Here is a 17,915-nt window from a genome sequence, read left to right as displayed (position 1 = left end):
GGAAGGGATTCCAGCAAGGTGGCCAGTGACAGTTTTGGCTTCCTTCAAGTTTTCAGATCCTATTTAGCAAGTACTATTAGTAAAAATTGAATAAAATTGTACAAAATGAGCAAACTGAGAAGACTTAGTTTTGTGTGCTTTTCCTTCCTTTTTTTTTTTTTTTTTTTGAGGGGGGTGGGCAGAGAGAATCTTAGACAGGCTCCACGCACAGTGTGCCCAGAGCCCCACTCCAGGCTCCATCTCATGAACTGAACCATGAGATCATGACCTGAGCTGAAATCAAGAGTCAGATGATTCACCGACTGAGCCACCCATCGTCTGATAATCTTTTAAGTGTTGTCAATAAAGATGGTTTAGATATTGCTCCCGTGGAAGACTGGCAATTAACCAGATAATCCTAAAGTCCTTCCAGACCCGGGACACAAGAAAGAGAACCAAAGGACAGTCTCACATGCCTTCCTTTGCTCTTTGTTCAAATATAATCTACATCTGTATCTATATTTATACCTAAGTAATAGTATTTTCCAAATAAGGAGGACAATGAAAAATAAAAGAACACTGAGCTGAAGTTCCTATAATTTATTATCGGATGGGGAGTGAAGAGGGGGAGGTGCAGGGAATAAGCAGGAACTTTGCTTCTTCTCACTTTTGGCAAAAATGCAATACAGACACCCTGAATAAAAATTATAAAAACCTGCTAGTTTATTTTTTTTTTCTGCTTTAAGAATAAAATACTACCAACTTTCAATAAACTCTGAAATTCTGAATAAACAAATTGGGAGAATAACCAATTGGCAAAATTTTTAAGTGATACAACCACAGGTCCCCTCTGCTAGTACCACTACAGACACTTCATTATGCTTTGCTATCACTGCCACCTGCCTCATTCCATACTCCAACTCCTCCAAAACCAGGTTCCCTACCCCAACCACCTTGCCACTGCCATTAACTCAAGAGGAAAGGGAAAAGGTGGTGGAATGGCTTCAACTGCTTAAGGGATTGTCACAGGAGAAAGGTGATTCCTTCCGTAGAGAAAGAAACTCTAGTAGCAAATATATATTGGGGGTCTTTTTTAAACTCCTAAAGGGAAAGTTGGTATTTTAAAGGACAAGGGAAGTCATGGCCTTAATACAAAGATTAAAGTTGTTATCTCTTGGGGGCGCCTGGGTGGCTCAGTTGGTTGAGCATCTGACTTCAGCTCAGGTCACGATCTCAGGTTCGTGGGTTCCAGCCCCACATCGGGCTTTGTGCTGACAGCTCAGAGCCTGGAGCCTGCTTTGAATTCTGTGTCTCCCTCTCTCTGCCCCTCCCCTGCTTGCACTCTTTCTCTCTCAAAAAATAAAACGTTAAAGAAAATAAAAAATAAAGTTGTTATCTCTAAAGTTTACCCTCCATCCTAAAGAGTGGATTTGGTGAAGAATTCCTTTTCACAAATAGATTATAAATACCAAGGTCAACAAACCTTATATTGTTGTAAAACCTGTTCGTCTAAAAAGCCGTTCATTCATGTTGGCCAGCAGGTATAGTCAAGTTAAGTCAAAGGCATGCCTTTGAAACCCTAGAAACCATTTTAAAAGGTCATAGGCTTATGATTCCCAAACTGGATAGTAAAAAATACAATAATAAACACAAAATAATTCAGCAATAAAGTTTAGTATATATCAGCCATAGTAGATGAATACAATAAACACATAACTTAGGAATATCACCAATAATAGATGGAACACAATGGCCCTACCTCTCCCAGGTGTTTAGTAACAACCCTGCTGGCTTTTTTTTTTTTTTTTTTTTTAAGACTGACACTGAATTGGTATACCCTGTAGGCCAGCATTTATATTGCTATTACATAGCAGTTTCATTCAGGCTCACTCAACTACATCTGAGATCCCTACAATAAAGGGCAAAGCTGCAGTCCTAACCTCATGGTTAATGGAGTCTGCGTATGTTTACTGATATTTATAGATCATGAAGTTCCTTGTGAAGAAGGTACAATTGAGCATTATCTTTTCCTCACCTTGCATGGACAATGCGAGAATCTTGACTAGCCAAATAAAGTGAACATCCAATGAACCAAGCTACAGGCCAACTAGGGAAACAGTTCCTAAATTTTTTTTTTTTTTAATTTTTTTTTCAACGTTTTTTTTTTAATTTATTTTTGGGACAGAGAGAGACAGAGCATGAACGGGGGAGGGGCAGAGAGAGAAGGAGACACAGAATCGGAAAGAGGCTCCAGGTTCCGAGCTGTCAGCCCAGAGCCTGACGCGGGGCTCGAACTCACGGACCGCGAGATCGTGACCTGGCTGAAGTCGGACGCTTAACCGACTGCGCCACCCAGGCGCCCCAAACAGTTCCTAAATTAACTGAGCATCAGAGTCACGGGGTGAGCTTCTTAAATAATACATATTCCTGAGCCTCTCTCTCTAGCTGTACTAATTCTTTAACTCTGGAGACCTATGAATCTATATTTTTCATAAGCAGAATGCGTGCCTCCCCAACCCAAAGTAATTCTTATAGTCAGAGGAGTTGGGAAATATAGAAGGGAACACCTGAAGCAATCATTGGCTTCATATGGAGTGCAATTGGGTTCCTTGTCAAAAGCACCTAATTACCATTGTACTTTCTAATCTTATGGTGTTAGATGACATTATGATACCAGAATTATGATTTTTCACATGGGGTATAAAAATCATGGTATTTGTTTACAGTAAGTCAGCTTTACAGCTATCATACAGTAACCTACCTAACCAAAGATGCCATAGACCAATTAAACTGAAACTGCTAACATAAGAAACCTTAATGATTACAGGAAGCTCTGACTTAAATTTTTGGAATAAATGTATATAAGTATTTGTTAGTACTTTAAAGAAAACAGAAACACAGCATATTGGGACATGGTAGGGGTAGCCTGACTTGGGGATCAGGATTTCAATTTCAGCTTTCCTACAAAGAAGCAAATGACCTAACTTCCCTGAGTCCCATTTACAAAAAGAGGTAATAATAATTTCATAGTTTTACCACCACAACTACATAAGGAATAGGTGTACCATCAATAAAAATCACAAACATATTTGAGCATCTGCCTTGTCCTAGAGACTACTCTAGGCTATTCTAACTACTTTTTATCAAAAATTTATCTCAAGTTGAATTATTTGTTTATAATTTCTCTTTCCCAGTTCTACCTAACTCTTCTCAGAATTCTAACCTAAAATGCAGCCATCATCCAAATTCAATTATCTGAGTTAGCAGTGTCAAATTCATTAAAACGACCTGTTTGAAAAAGGATCATTTTCAATCCTCAGAAGAGTCACATGAGGTAGATTATTCATTATCCCCTATTTTACAGATGAGAAAGTTCAGACAGGTATGTAACTTGCCCAAGTTCACACAGTTTGTAAAGGAAAGAAATAACCTAGCATTCTTAACCACTATGATAAATTCAATCTCTGCAGAATAAAACCACCACCAAAATAAATTGTGGTGCTTTCCTCCTAATCTCTGCTAATTCAGGATCCTGGGTGATAAAAACAGATCTCATGCTTCCGATTAGGTTTAATACTCCTTCCTCAGCACAGTAAATGAAATTGTCTCTTTAAACCATGTATCTACTCCATCTGGTTGGTCAAGGATATCCTGGTGTCTCTTGCCAATGTACATTTTTTTTTTTAATTCTCCATAAGCCGAAATTTCGAACTCAGAATGCTTTCTGCCTACCCTTTATTAATAATTATAATTTATATTAACAATAAATACAATCACCATTTTAGCTGGACTTAGAACTCCACTAACTTTATCCAAAGAGAGCAGTGAAAACCTGACAGCAAGCACAATTATCCTGCCTACTTTTGCATTTCTTGGTGGTTTAGAAGACAGCAATTCACATCAGGTAGTTTTCGTAAGTTGGATGTTACTGAATCTAATAGTTAAATTGGGACAATGGCTACATTTTAAGTTAGAAGAGTTTGGTAGACCTGGAAAGGAGAAATTACACTCAACAACAACAAAAAATCAACTTGGTGATATAAAGTTTTGACCGCCTGGAAACTCTGATTCTTTATATTTTAATTGAGGATATTTTTTTCAAAGGCTTCAGAGCAAGGAAATTAGAAAGTGACCATTTTCAAAGTAATCATTTAGCTTGTCTATACTTTATAACAACATATACAAGTAAAATACATTTTTTTCAAGATCAAAATGCCCTTACTGTTAAAAATGAGCTCACCTTGAAGCATTAGGATGCATTTACTAATTAAATGCCACAGGTTTGCCAAAAGAGTACTGTTTTATTCTTTAAGAAGCAATCAAAGGCATATATGAAAACCGTCACATCTTCTGCAATATCATTCAAACTAATTCCAGGAGTTTCTCCTGTCCTAAAGAGTCAACTCAGGTGGGGAACAATAATGCCCAGTAAAGGCTCTACTAGAGAAACAGATAACATCACATCTGTTCCACTACCTGGAAACTTTTCCCACAAAGAAGCCCATTATCTCCTTTCCCCTAAATACGTTTCTTCTCAAGACAGAATTGTTATTACTGAACATTCCCACCTTTGTTCAAAGTCAAAAGGAAGAAGAAATGCCTAAACATTCCATTTTCTAATCCTCTTGAATCATGTCAAAACAAGGAAGAGGAAATAAAAAGAAATGTTCAAAAGAAATTGTCAATCAAAATGGAAAATCAAAACGGCTAAGTTGGAATTTCATGCTGACTTTAAATGCTAGGTTTTTCAACTTTTTCCCACCTATGTAAACTTTTGTAAATCTTAAAAATCTGTCTCCCCTTTTAGTTTAAGGTTGTCTGTCTGTCCTCTATTTCCAATTTGAGAATCACTGTAGCCACAACAGCTAAATGTTTCCCCATGTTAATTTCAATGGCTTATGTTACAGAAGTTACAGGATTTTCTGGATTTCAAATATCAAATATAATATATATTTATATTATTAATACATTATAATATTAAGTGTTTCACCCCTAAAAATTATGCTTTAAATAAATATGTAATCTATTAAAAAATGGCATGTAATGTATATTTATAAATAGATTATACAAATGACTGACTTCCTAGGCAAACAGAATTGTACCCATGGCACATGGTCTATCCTCATACCAATTACTATCAAAACAGAACATGTTTCACCCACTTAATCTAATGTAGAATCTTCCATAACAGTATAGTAACATGGAAAGAAATCTGACTACAATCTGGAATCAAAAACTAGCTGAGATTCTGAGCAAGTTACTCATTTCCTCTGGGTCTTTGATCCCAAATGTGTGTTCTAAAAATTGTTAAATTGGGGTGCCTGAGTGGCTTAGCTGGTTAAGCATCTAACTCTTAATTTCAGCTCAAGTCATGATCCCAGGGTTGTGGGATCTAGACCCAGGTCAGGCTCTGCGCTGAGCATGGAGCTTACTAAAGATTCTCTTTCTCACCCTCTCTTGCATTCTCTCTCTCTCTCTAAAATAAAAAATAAATATTATTTAGAAAGTAAAAATTAAAATATAAAAATTAAATTAAATTAAAATTAAAAAATAAAATGGTTCAATCAAGGATCTCTAAACTCTAAAATCCCCTAGACAATCACTAACTCACCCTCTTACCAAACTCCAGAAAGTTTACTGTACAAAAGTTCAAATATATCAAAAACAAAACCAAAAAAACCCAAATCTTCAAATATATCAACATAGCCAAATATCAATCACTAACCACTTCATCTTTTCTAAACACTAAAAGCAGTCACCTGTTTCTAGGGCAATCTGAATTTAAAACAAAGCTAAAACAAGAAACAAAGGTGACGTGAAACAAGAGATTACAAAAGAACGTGATTACAATCTGAGTTCAATGACACTAGACATACGTATTCTCCAAAGTACAAAGACAACTTTATGAGTGAAAGAATTTCAAAAGATGGAAACACACACACACACACACACACACACACACACACACACACACACGACAATGATGGTGAGGCAATATTATGTGACTCCTTTACTTCTCAGGAGTACTGAACAAGAATTGTGCTGGAAGAGAATTAACCTCTATTATTGTCCTTTCCAAATTCTACCTACCTAGTAAATTTTCTCACATTTTGCCAATACACTGAATCTCACTTTCTTCTCTAGTTCTAACATAAAACAGGATTATATACTGATCAATTGACGAAAAGGTTGTGACCAGAGGCTTGCAGGAACTAATCTTGTATTTCCCTTAGAAGCAATGGCTCACTATTTGCTAATTCAGGCTTCTCAGTAACTTCATAGAATATAAATACCACAATTAATGAGATAAATCAATACTAATAACAGTAACAATATAACTAATAACAAGATAATACTACTTGATGAATCTTCTCTTAGAATTTGCAAATTCCAGGGCAAAACCCAAAATATTTTAAGTAAAAACTCTAAGATTAGAGAGGCAATTTTCTAGACCAAAATTCTCCCTGTGCTCAACTGTTTTTAGGATAAAATTTGTTCTAAGTCATATCTGTTTGTGATAACAATGTCTCCTATGAACTCTGATTATTATTGCTCTAAAGCTTACAAGGGAGAAACTATCCAATCATAAATAATTCTATTTTATGAAATGTTTACACAAAATAGGACAGTCTAAAAGCAATTTTTGAGCACTGTTATTACCAATGTACACAGAAATAATCTATTTAGGAAAATAAACATTCCGAGTCATTCTCTAGTTATTTTTCATCACTTGTGTAAAATATTCTTTTAAAGGGCACCTGGGTGGCTCAGCGGTTAAGCATCCAACTTTGGCTCAGGTCACGATCTCATCGCTCATGAGTTCAAGCCCCACCTTGGGCTCTGTGCTGACAGCTCAGAGCCTGGAGGCTGCTTTAAATTCTGTGTCTCCCTCCCTCTCTGCTCCTCACCCACTTATTCTTATTCTTATTCTTATTCTTATTCTTATTCTTATTCTTATTCTCATTCTCTCTCTCTCTCTCAAAAATAAACTTTTTTTTTAATTTAAATATTCTTAAATAAATAAAAAGAAGGGATAGATGGATGGGGACAGAAGGAGGAAAAAAACTAAAACTAATATTTTAACTAAATATGCTATCTTTTAAAGTGTCCAAAATACAGTTTTAAGAGCCAGTTTAACTTATTCAGTGAGTAGATATTTTAGCTCTTTTTTTTTCTTCTTCTTGCTCTCTATATTTTTATTTAAAACAGTATTTCCCAGAGTGTGTTTCATGATGATTCTGCAAAAGCATTGCCTAGTCAAACAAATTTGGAAAGTGCATACTCTACTTTCTCCTGCCTTACAGAGGCATGATGCTGAGCTGAAATTCAAGAGCTCCAAAAATGCTGCAGTAAATATGTTTAATACAAAATTAATTTGGAGCCAAAAAATAATCTGACCATAACACCCTCTTTTCAAAAAACATAGCAACAGACATTTTATAAAATGTCAACATTTGACAAATAGGTTATAGAGAGAACTTGCATGAAATAAAACAATGTGTTCACAAGAATTAGGTTTACTTTGGTTTCTTCTGGACTTATTCTTGACAGTCCCACCAGAATGCAACCAATAAAATAGAAAAATGTTCATTCTACTACTGAGGTGATGTAATATGAAATCCTGATTCACTCCTGTACCTAATGCCTAAGTACAAAGCTAAGAATGGTTTACAACAAAGAAAACCATGAAAATCACAATGAAATTCCACTTTAAATGCAAAGAGTAGGTATTTAATAGGTAGTTATTAAACAAGGACCACAATATGTATTACAGATATTTCAAAGTAGACAGAGGCAAAATGGAAATAAAATCAGGAAAAATAATCAGAAACTGCATCATATAGAACCTCCAAAATAAGCAAATCACTTGATACTTTCTACTTCTCTTTATTAAGGGTTGCCAACACTTCCTGATTCAAAATATAAGAAATGATTAAAAGTAAAAACTTTCTGAAAATAAATATAAGGAACTAGCATTTGCAACTTTCAACATCTATTCTTTCTTTATTGAACTTCACCTAACCATCTAATTTAACACTAAAAATTAAGCCCTATGATTCAATGAATTCTACTATCTTCATAAATACTATTAAATGTAAATATACTTGAAGGGCTATTTTTAACATCAGGTGAGTGGTTCTCTAAATTTTCCAATTGAGAAAGCAATATAACAATTTCTGGTATATGTCTCATCTAACATCTAATCAATCTTTTTTTCTCTTTAAGCTAAAAGTAAGTTAAGCATTTTCTAACTTTTTTTTAATTCACAAAACATACCTATTGTAGAAAAAAGTGGAAATACAGAAAATAAGAAATTTAAATTATATAACCCCCTCTCTCAGAAACAAGGTTTTTAAAGACTTTTGAAGGCCATTTATTAAACATATGTACCAAACACTATAGAAAACTGTTTAATTTAATCCTTCCAACTACCTGTAAATTGGTAATAGAATCTCTGTGAAGAAAATTAAGGCAATAAGAGGTTAGGTATCTTGACTAAAGTCACACACCTAGTAAGGAACAAAGCAAAAATTTGAACCTGACTCTGTTGAAGTGATTTCTAATCACATATATATGTGAGCATATGGGTATATTTTTAAAAACTCAATTACAGTACGCAGTCTGTTTTGTAGTCAGCTTTCATCACTGGCCTCTATTATAAATATCCTCAGGAAGTAAAAGACAAGATAGGCTTTCACTCTAAACTCTATTCATTCCATCAAGCCATTCATTTGAGATGTTCAAGTCCTTGCTTTTTCCCCTCCCCTCCCCCCTCCCCTGCGGATTTCAAGCATGCTGCAATATACACCTGCCACCTGATAATGTGTGACCCTGGGCAAGTCATCTGACCTCTTTGAGCTTCTTGGGGTGCTGTGAAAATTGCGTAAGTCAAAAGGCAGAAGACGGCCTATACATTAAGCCAAATTAAGTTCAAATTAAGTTCAAATATCCTTAATTGCTTTCTTATGATAAATTCTAGACCGAAAAAACTGCTGAGTCAAAGGCCATGTACCGGCTTTTAGCGCATATTACCAAAGACCTTCCAAAAATGTTATAAAATATTATGCTTACTATCCCTGTATGACAGTACCTGTTCCTTAAACTCCTAGGAAAACTGGGTGTTATTCATTATATCAATTTGATGACAAAACAAAAGTATTTCATGCAAACTGTATCTTTAATTTCTAGTGAAAATCACTTTTTCATATATTTTAGGCCATCTGTATTTCTTCTTTTTGTATTTCTCCATTTTTTTTTCTGTTCACTATTGATGTTTGCCTTTCTTATTGAGTTCTTTTAAGGGTAGTATCTTTGGTGCTGCAAGAAATTTTCCCCAATGATGCTTAGTCATTAATGTTTAGTTTCAGATTAAAAGAAAAGGCTGGTTACGGGAACAGTAATGTGAAAAATAAAAAAGAACAATTTTTAAATGTTTATTTTTAAAAAGTGGGGGAGGGAGAGAGAGAGGGAGAGAGTGAATCTGAAGCAGGCTCCACACTGTCAGCATAGAGCCCGATGCAGTGCTCAAAATCACAAACTGTAAGAGTCTGACCTGAGCAGAAATCTAGAGTCAGATGCTTAACCAAATAAGCCACACAGACACCCCCAAAAAAACAATTTTTAGATTAATGTTGCAAATGCTGTCTTTAAAGGGGAAAAAAAAAAAACCCAAAACTTTGTTTTAAAATAGTTTTAGCAGGTTTTGGAAAGTTCCTATATATAAACATCCATGCTCAGGTTTTTGTGTGGACATAAGTTTTCAACTTCTTTAGATAAATACCAAGGAGCATGATTGCTGGATCATATGATAGGCTATATTTAGCCTGTAAGAAACCGCCAAAACAGGGAGCCTAGGTGGCTCAGTCAGCTAACCATCTGACTTCAGCTCAAGTCATTATCTCAAGGTTCATGTCAAGCCCTGCAATGGGCTCTGTGCTGACAGCTCACAGACTGGAGCCTGCTTCAAATTCTGTGTCTCCCTCTTTCTCTCTGCCACTCTTCTGCTCGTGCTCTGTCTCTGTCTTTCAAAAATAAATAAATGTTAAGAAGGAAAGAAAGGAAAAAAAAGAAAGAAAGAAAGTGCCAAATCATCTTCCAAATAGGCTGTGCCATTTTGCATTACCACCAGCAATGAGAGTTCATACTGTTCCAAATCCTTGCCAGCATTTTGTATTGTCAGTTATAGATATGGGCCATTCTAACAGGTGAGTAGTGGTGTCTTGTTTTAATTTGCTTTACTCTGATGACATTTGATGTGGAGCATATTTTCATATGTTTATTTGCCATCTGTATATCTTCCTCGGTAACTGGTACTTCTAAAAATTGTCTGTTCTGTACCTGCACTATCCAATATGGTAGCCACTAGCCACATGTGGCTATGAAATGCTTGCAAGTTTGCTGGTCCTAGTGGAGATGCTGTGTAAGTGTAAAATACACACTAGATTTTGAAGACCTGGTATGAAAAGAAGAAAGTAAAATATCTCAATATTTACTATTTACATAGCTTACATGTCGAAATGACAATATTTTGGAATATACTGGTTAAATAAACTGTATTGCAATGTTCAGTTTTACATTTTTTGATGTGGCTACTAGAAAATTTTAAATTATATGTGTGGTGTGCATTATATTTCTACTGGGTAGCAGTGATCTATACATATAGCCTATATTTTGATAACTGTATTGAGCAACCACTGAGTCCTAAACGGTACCTTCTGAATACTGTCATGGTAATAAGGAAATTAAAAATAAGAATTAAAAGTAAGAATCCAAGTTGTTTAGCAAGCAAAATCATCAACAGAATTTGATCAAAAGTATTTTTGCTTTTGTTTTGCTTTCTCTAAATATCCTAGACCCAAAAATGTTACAGTTTCTTACAATAGGAATGCTGTTATTTACTCTTCTGAAAAATGCATAACTTGTGGAGAAACGGGAACCCTCTTGCACTGTTGGTGGGAATGCAAATTGGTGCAGCCGCTCTGGAAAGCAGTGTGGACGTTCCTCAGAAAATTAAAAATAGACCTACCCTATGACCCAGCAATAGCACTGCTAGGAATTTACCCAAGGGATACAGGAGTACTGATGCATAGGGGCACTTGTACCCCAATGTTTATAGCAGCACTCTCAACAATAGCCAAATTATGGAAAGAGCCTAAATGTCCATCAACTGATGAATGGATAAAGAAATTGTGGTTTATATACACAATGGAATACTACGTGGAAATGAGAAAGAATGAAATATGGCCTTTTGTAGCAACGTGGATGGAACTGGAGAGTGTGATGCTAAGTGAAATAAGCCATACAGAGAAAGACAGATACCATATGTTTTCACTCTTATGTGGATCCTGAGAAACGTAACAGAAACCCATGGGGGAGGGGAAGGAAAAAAAAAAAAAAAGAGGTTAGAGTGGGAGAGAGCCAAAGCATAAGAGGCTGTTAAAAACTGAGAACAAACTGAGGGTTGATGGGGGGTGGGAGAGAGGGGGGGTGGGAGATGGGTATTGAGGAGGGCACCTTTTGAGATGAGCACTGGGTGTTGTATGGAAACCAATTTGACAATAAATTTCATATATTGAAAAAAAAAACGCATAACTTGAGGAGATAATCAAAGACATCCTGGAACTTGGCCAGGCTACAAGTACCTGGGTAATACACATCACAGCTCAATTTTGCCAGGTTGAATATGTGAAGAGAAGGAATGACTGGAGGATACCTAAAACAATTTTTTAAAATAATAAAATAAACAGAGCTTAGTGGGGGGAAAAACGGCAGAACAGATTAAGGATAGCTTATGATCTAGCCTTAGCCAAATCAAAATTAAATGGAATCCTCTACCCCACAATATGGAAAGGATAGGGAAAAACAGAACTGAGGAGTTACAAAGAAGCACAATGGGAAAACACTCTAAACATCCAAAACGAAAGGACAAGGTTAACTGTGATACAATACACCAGCTAAAATAAATTAATCAGACATATATCAACACGAAGAGAACTCAAGAAATATGGGCGAGAAAAAAGCAAGTTGCATAATGATATATGAAGCATGGTAGTAGTAAGATAACTTCAGAAACACAAAACACATATGAGTAAAAAATGACACATATGCAGTAAAAGAATAAAAACATCGCAAGGACACTCACCAAATTCCTGACAACAGTTGGTCTTCTCCTGAAAGGTAAGAGTATGAGACTAGAGAAGGAAAAAAGGGTTTTTCCTCTATACTGTTCCATTATTTCTATGTCAGACACACACACACACATACATAGGAAAAAAGAACAAGCAAAAGGGAGATTGCAAAAAGACCAATGGGCTTCTGGCTACTGCAAAATGACTTCTGTGAACAAACAGACTCTACACATCTGGACTGCACTCCACTCTCATGCACCCACACTCAACCCAATGTCATCTTCCTGTCTGTTATTAGAGGCTGCATTTATAGAATCTAAAGGTCTCCATGGCAACAACATGGTCTGTGAAAAAGGGAGGTATTTGTTCAGTCAGAGAAAACTCTGCCCCCCAAAAGCACCCTGCCCATCCGAATAAACTCCAAAAAACAAAACATAAACAAAAAAGCCAGCAAGGTGCTTGGGTGGCTCTGGTGGTTAATCATCCACTCTTGATCTCCGCTCAGGTCAGGATCTCATGGCTCCTGAGTTTGAGCCACATCAGGACTCTGAGCTGACAGCGCAGAGCCTGCTTGGGATTCTGTCTCTCCCTCTCTCTGCCCTTCCCCTGCTCACACTCTCTAGCTCGCTCTCTCTGTCTCTCTCTCAAAATAAATAAATAAACTTAAAAAAAAAAAGCGGGGAATACTTACTCCAAACAACTCACCCTTCATCAAATATCAATATTTGCTTCATCAAATAAGCAACTATGTAACATTTGATGAAGATGTTACCCAGAGTATTGTATGTAATATATCCTTGCAGCTGTACAAAACTTACAAAATTTGATCCAAGCCCTCAGTCAATGTAAAATATCACATGGTTTTTGTAAAAAAAACCTCCTTTTACTAATCAACTAGTTCTGGGCCCAGTGGAATATTTTGTACCAAAAAATACATTCCCCATGAGTATACCATAAGATGGAGAAAATAAAACATTTCAAATGTATAATTTTTATCTGTCTCACTTTTATGGGTTTCCATTAAGTTTTTCACATAATTCCTGGGACCCAAACAAGGGAGAATTAAGATCTGAATCAAGAGTAGCACAAACACCAACATTTTTCATCAACAAAATTAAAGGAAATTGGTATTTATTATACGAAAAAAATATTCTTAATCCTTGAAAAGTGCTCAAGGAAAATTTTTTAGTACTTTAAAATCAGCAGGTATTTATTTTAATAATATAGGCCCAATCTTACAAATGACATTTGTTCTTCCTAACGACTTAAATCCAATCTTACACAGTGCTTAACAGCACAAGTTCCAGAACAGGGTCCCTGGATTCCAACATCAGCTCTACCATTTAACACCTATATCAGCCCTGACAAGTCACAGCACTTCCAAAGCCTCTTCTGAAAAATGGGATATGTTCTTCACATAACACAGTAAAATGTTTCACACAGAAACTATTCAGTAAATGTTTGCTATTAGTTATGACTTTTTTAATTAGCCATTGCTTTCCGTTATTTGAAAAACTGGAAACCAAAAAATAAGGGCTCTTTTTAGAACTATATGTTTTCAGCAATCTTATTTATTAGCAATAACTTACTCAGTTTACCCTTTCATGCCCAAATGCACTTTGTATTATTTTTGCATGGGTTTGGGTTGGTGGGATTTTGGGTTTTTCCTTTTTTTTTTCTTTTCTTTTTAATAAACCATGAAGTATTCCAGCAAATCCACCCTTCCTCCATAGCAGCTGTTGTGTGAAACTGACTCATGAAATGTAGATGTAGAAATGAAATATCTGATCATCTGGTCCTATCCACTTGCCAACGTGCCAGTAGGATTTTTCCATCCTATAATTTACTTTCAAATATTGCAAATAAATTGCTTATTGGTTTTGTCAGAAATCAATCTGGATTCATTATACATTAGAAAAAAATGTTCCCCATTTGCCAAAACTATAAATCCATTACCTTTTAATTGTAACAAAAAGGAAAAAAGAATAAAACAAGCTATTACCATGATTTTTAACATTCTGAGTGGCATTAAGGTATCTCTTCTTGCTTTCAAAATCAAAAAAGAAAAATAAATATCCAAATTAAGTCATTTTTTTCAACTGCTCTTTATAATGTTCTTTGCTAAAAAGAATAAAACTGTTAAACCTATCATCTTAGATGTATACAACATGGAAAAGATGTTCAGTCATACGTACTCAGAAGGTACAGGGAATTCTTTATGTCTTCCATTATGCACACATGCCCCCAACCAACAGTGATACAATGAGATGAGCATTTCTCCTGTGTTATAGAGGAGCTAGGCTTTCAGGATTCCATGGTTTGTTGGGCGGTCTCCACTTACAATGAAGCATTTCTTATTGATATATAGGTAAACTGGTTAAAACTGCCTTCAACATTACCCAGTAAACATATGAAAATATATTTAACCTCACTTAGAATCAAAAAATCTTATCTGAACACTGGGATATAATTCTTCACTTCTCAGATTGGCAAAATTAGAAAAGTTTAATGACAATCCACTGTTGGCATAGGTTTTACACACTGTTGGTGGAAATACAAACTGATACAGTTTTTTCAATGAGCCATTTGGCAATATACTTGGACTTGGTAACTCTACTACCAGATATCTAATCTATGTATCTGTTCCACAAACACATACACACACATGTACAAAGATATTCACCACAACATTATTTGTCAGGGGGGACATGGAATCTAAAAAAATCCTAAATGTCCACCCTTGGGGGCTGCTGAGATAAATCACGATGCAGCCAGGAGAACACTGTACAACCTCTGTACAGAACATGGCTGACCTCAGGATCATCTCACAGGAATTCTGTGTAAAAGAAAAGGCAAGAATTATATGTATAGAATGATTACACTTGTGTGCGTGCGAGTGTGGGTGTGTGTGCTGTAGGATCACAAAACATTTTTCTCAGTATATAAAAACTTATTAGAGACTTTGGGATGGTGGTATACAAGAGAGACTTACTTTTATTTATGTTGTTTTAGATGATGTTGTAGACTGTTTGCATTTTTTTAATTAAAAAACGTATTTCTAGGGGCACCTGGGTGACTCGGTTGAGTATCCAACTCTTGATTTCATCTCAGGTCATGGTCCCAGGGTCGTGGGATAGAGGCCGACATCAGGCTCTGTGCTGAATGTGGAGCCTGCTTGAGATTCTCTCTCACTCTCCCTCTGCCCCTCTCCCGCTCAAGCTCTGTCTAAAATTTAAAAAATAAAAAAATTTCTAGAAAAAAATTTGACGCACAAAACATGTTCATCATCACGGCCTTTAAGATCTTCCATTAGACATTAAATTGGCATTATGAATGTTAAATACTCTCCCTCTCAGCCTCTGTCTGCTTAAATAACGTGCCACTTTTGATTTTGTTTCCTACTTTGCCTACTAGGGAATTATCACTGAGACCCTTTTCCCATACTGATCCCCCATAATTAGAAGAGCCTTCCACAACACTACATTGCTTATCCAGGTCTCCATTTTCCCAGCCCACAGCAAATCCTGAATTCTCTGATATGTTTAACGCTTACAGCTGTCACCACCCAAACCTAATATTTGGCAATTACAGAAGAAACATCCCAAAAATATTTTTAAGAAATTGTAGTATCACCGGAATTAATATATGCCTTCCAAAAATAACTGCTTTGGAAGAGAAAAGTAAGTTCAGGTTGGTTTCCTCTTTATCTGCTGGGAGTTACAGGAGGGGAGAGTGCTCTTTAAATATAATAACTAGCATTTTCCCAACTTTCTTGAATACATATAAATATGTAAATATAAAAACATGTGGCTATACTAAAGAATATGAAATTCTACTAACCATTCTAAATTATACCTACCACCCAAATGAAAAAGTACCTTTCAGTATAAAGTATCGAAAACACAGAGGTTAAACACAATGCATTAGCCTGTGAAAATACAACTGAATTAAATTGCAGAACTTTAATCTGCAACCTGCAATCCCAGTAGAGATCATTTGTCATCCATAGTATTAAAGCAATGAGAAAAAAGACAATGTGGCACTCCATAACACTGCACATTCTTAAAAAGGTACTCATAATGGTGGAATATTCCACTAAAATTCTCAGAGCATGGGCTTCTATTTCCCTTTCAAACTCTGTCTCTTAGGGTGCCTGGATGGCTCAGTTAGTTAAGCTTCTGAATCTTGATTTCCACTTAGGTCATGATCTCCCAGTTTGTGAGTTCGAGCCCCGTGTCAGGCTCCGCACTGACAGTGCAGAGCCTGCTTGGGATTCTCTCTCCCTCTCTCTCTGCCCCTCCACCACTTATGTTCGCTCGCTCTCTCTTTCAAGAATTTAAAAAAAATTTTTTTTAATCTGTCTCAGCACGCATTTCCTGTTTACTGGACTTCAGTCTTCCTGCTTAAAGACTCCACCCCACGGTGTGACAAAACTAAAAACTTGAAGGAATCCATTTTTAGCACATTTACTTAGGTATTTTCTATTTAATCAACAGGATATAACGTTGTTTATGACTGGCAAAAATCTGTCCACTTTGTTCATGGTCCATTAACACTAAACAAAGAAATCTCTTTAACAAAACTTACATGAAAAAAGATAGCTTTAGAATAATTTGGAGCTTAAGATCCCTCCAATATTCATATTATTGGATTTTAAATTACCATAATAGCCTTTAAAGAAAAAATTAAAAGTACTCTGTATATTTTGGGGATTTGGATATATAATGACAGGAAATGTTGCTCAAAATGCCTTAGAATTTTTTCTTGTTCTATGCTCCAAATATGTGTTTTACACTGTGTAAGATGCTCTTCTCAAAGCCCTAAGTATTATAGAATTATACTTTCGAATGACATTGAGGAAAGTGTATAGAAGAGGCTACAGAGGAACCAACAATCCTTTCAACAGAAACAGTTATGGTGTCTGTCATTTGACACCTGAGCATTAAATTTCCTTTTGTTCTTTTTCATACCACCTCATCACTTCCACAATTGTATGAATTCTTCTCCAATGAGTATTGCCTCCCTGAACTGTGAGTTGCCTGCACTCTTACTCATCTGAATATCTCAATGCACCTACTAGCACAGTGCCACACACACACATAAATGTGTTAAAAAAAAAAAAAAAAAAATAGTTGGCAAGTGACAAAGTACCTCAAGGGTGCAAGTATGCAGCTCCTAGAAGTTTACACTGTTATAATTTATGTTACATTCACCCATTCACTGAAAATGTACCAAATTGCTTGAGGCTCTATTTCATGGAAATTTTACAGTACTCTTCTATCCTACCAATTTCAACTCATTATTGTCTGGAAACTCCCTTTGAGCAGTAGTTATGCTGGGTATCCATTCAATGTGTGTGGACTAACTCTAAATTAGAACTACATGATTCATATCCTGGTCCTGTTACTTTTGGTTCAAGTGGTCTCAGACAACAGTTTTTAATGCTCCAGTGAAGTAGCAAATAAAGATGATAAAGATATGGGATAAGATTATTACAGTGCATTTCCTAATCCTTTCAATCTACCAAACTCAAAATATAAAGTCAAAATCCCTTTGTCTTTATCATTAAAAAAATAAGAAAAAATAAAAATAGGAGGAAAATATTTTCTCCGAAGACATTATTTTATTCCTTTATATGAATCCTTCTGCTTCCCAAATATGAAGTTAACTAACTGACCACAAGGGCAGTGAACCACCTACCTTTATTGGTGTATTAGAGTCTGTTTATTAAACTCAATGAGATTTTAACAGCATGGAATTCTGACAAGGTTTGGCCTGCATCCTAAGGTATGAATTTATTCTTGTTTC

General features: G+C 35.8%; 1 protein-coding gene across 10 annotated transcripts in view; it reads right to left on the bottom strand.

The window, feature by feature from the left end:
* RAPGEF2 (Rap guanine nucleotide exchange factor 2) overlaps positions 1-17,915 on the bottom strand; it is a 254,465-nt gene that overhangs the window by 204,789 nt on the left and 31,761 nt on the right. For 3 of the 10 annotated variants that reach the window (XM_060653862.3, XM_081795581.1, XM_060653867.3), the window contains exon 1: positions 12,122-12,709. The exons of 3 other annotated variants lie outside the window; for them this stretch is intronic. In XM_060653862.3, the coding sequence (XP_060509845.3) occupies positions 12,122-12,241 (120 nt within the window). In that variant the 5' untranslated portion in view covers positions 12,242-12,709. Of the gene's footprint in view, positions 1-12,121; positions 12,716-17,915 lie in introns of those variants that run through there. 4 more of the 10 variants (XM_060653860.3, XM_060653861.3, XM_060653859.3 and 1 more) reach the window with 4 other exon arrangements.

This window comes from Panthera onca, chromosome B1 (genome assembly GCF_046562875.1).
Source record: "Panthera onca isolate mPanOnc1 chromosome B1, mPanOnc1 haplotype 2, whole genome shotgun sequence".
NCBI classification, from domain to species: domain Eukaryota; kingdom Metazoa; phylum Chordata; class Mammalia; order Carnivora; family Felidae; genus Panthera; species Panthera onca.
This window is presented reverse-complemented; position numbering and strand designations above follow the sequence as displayed.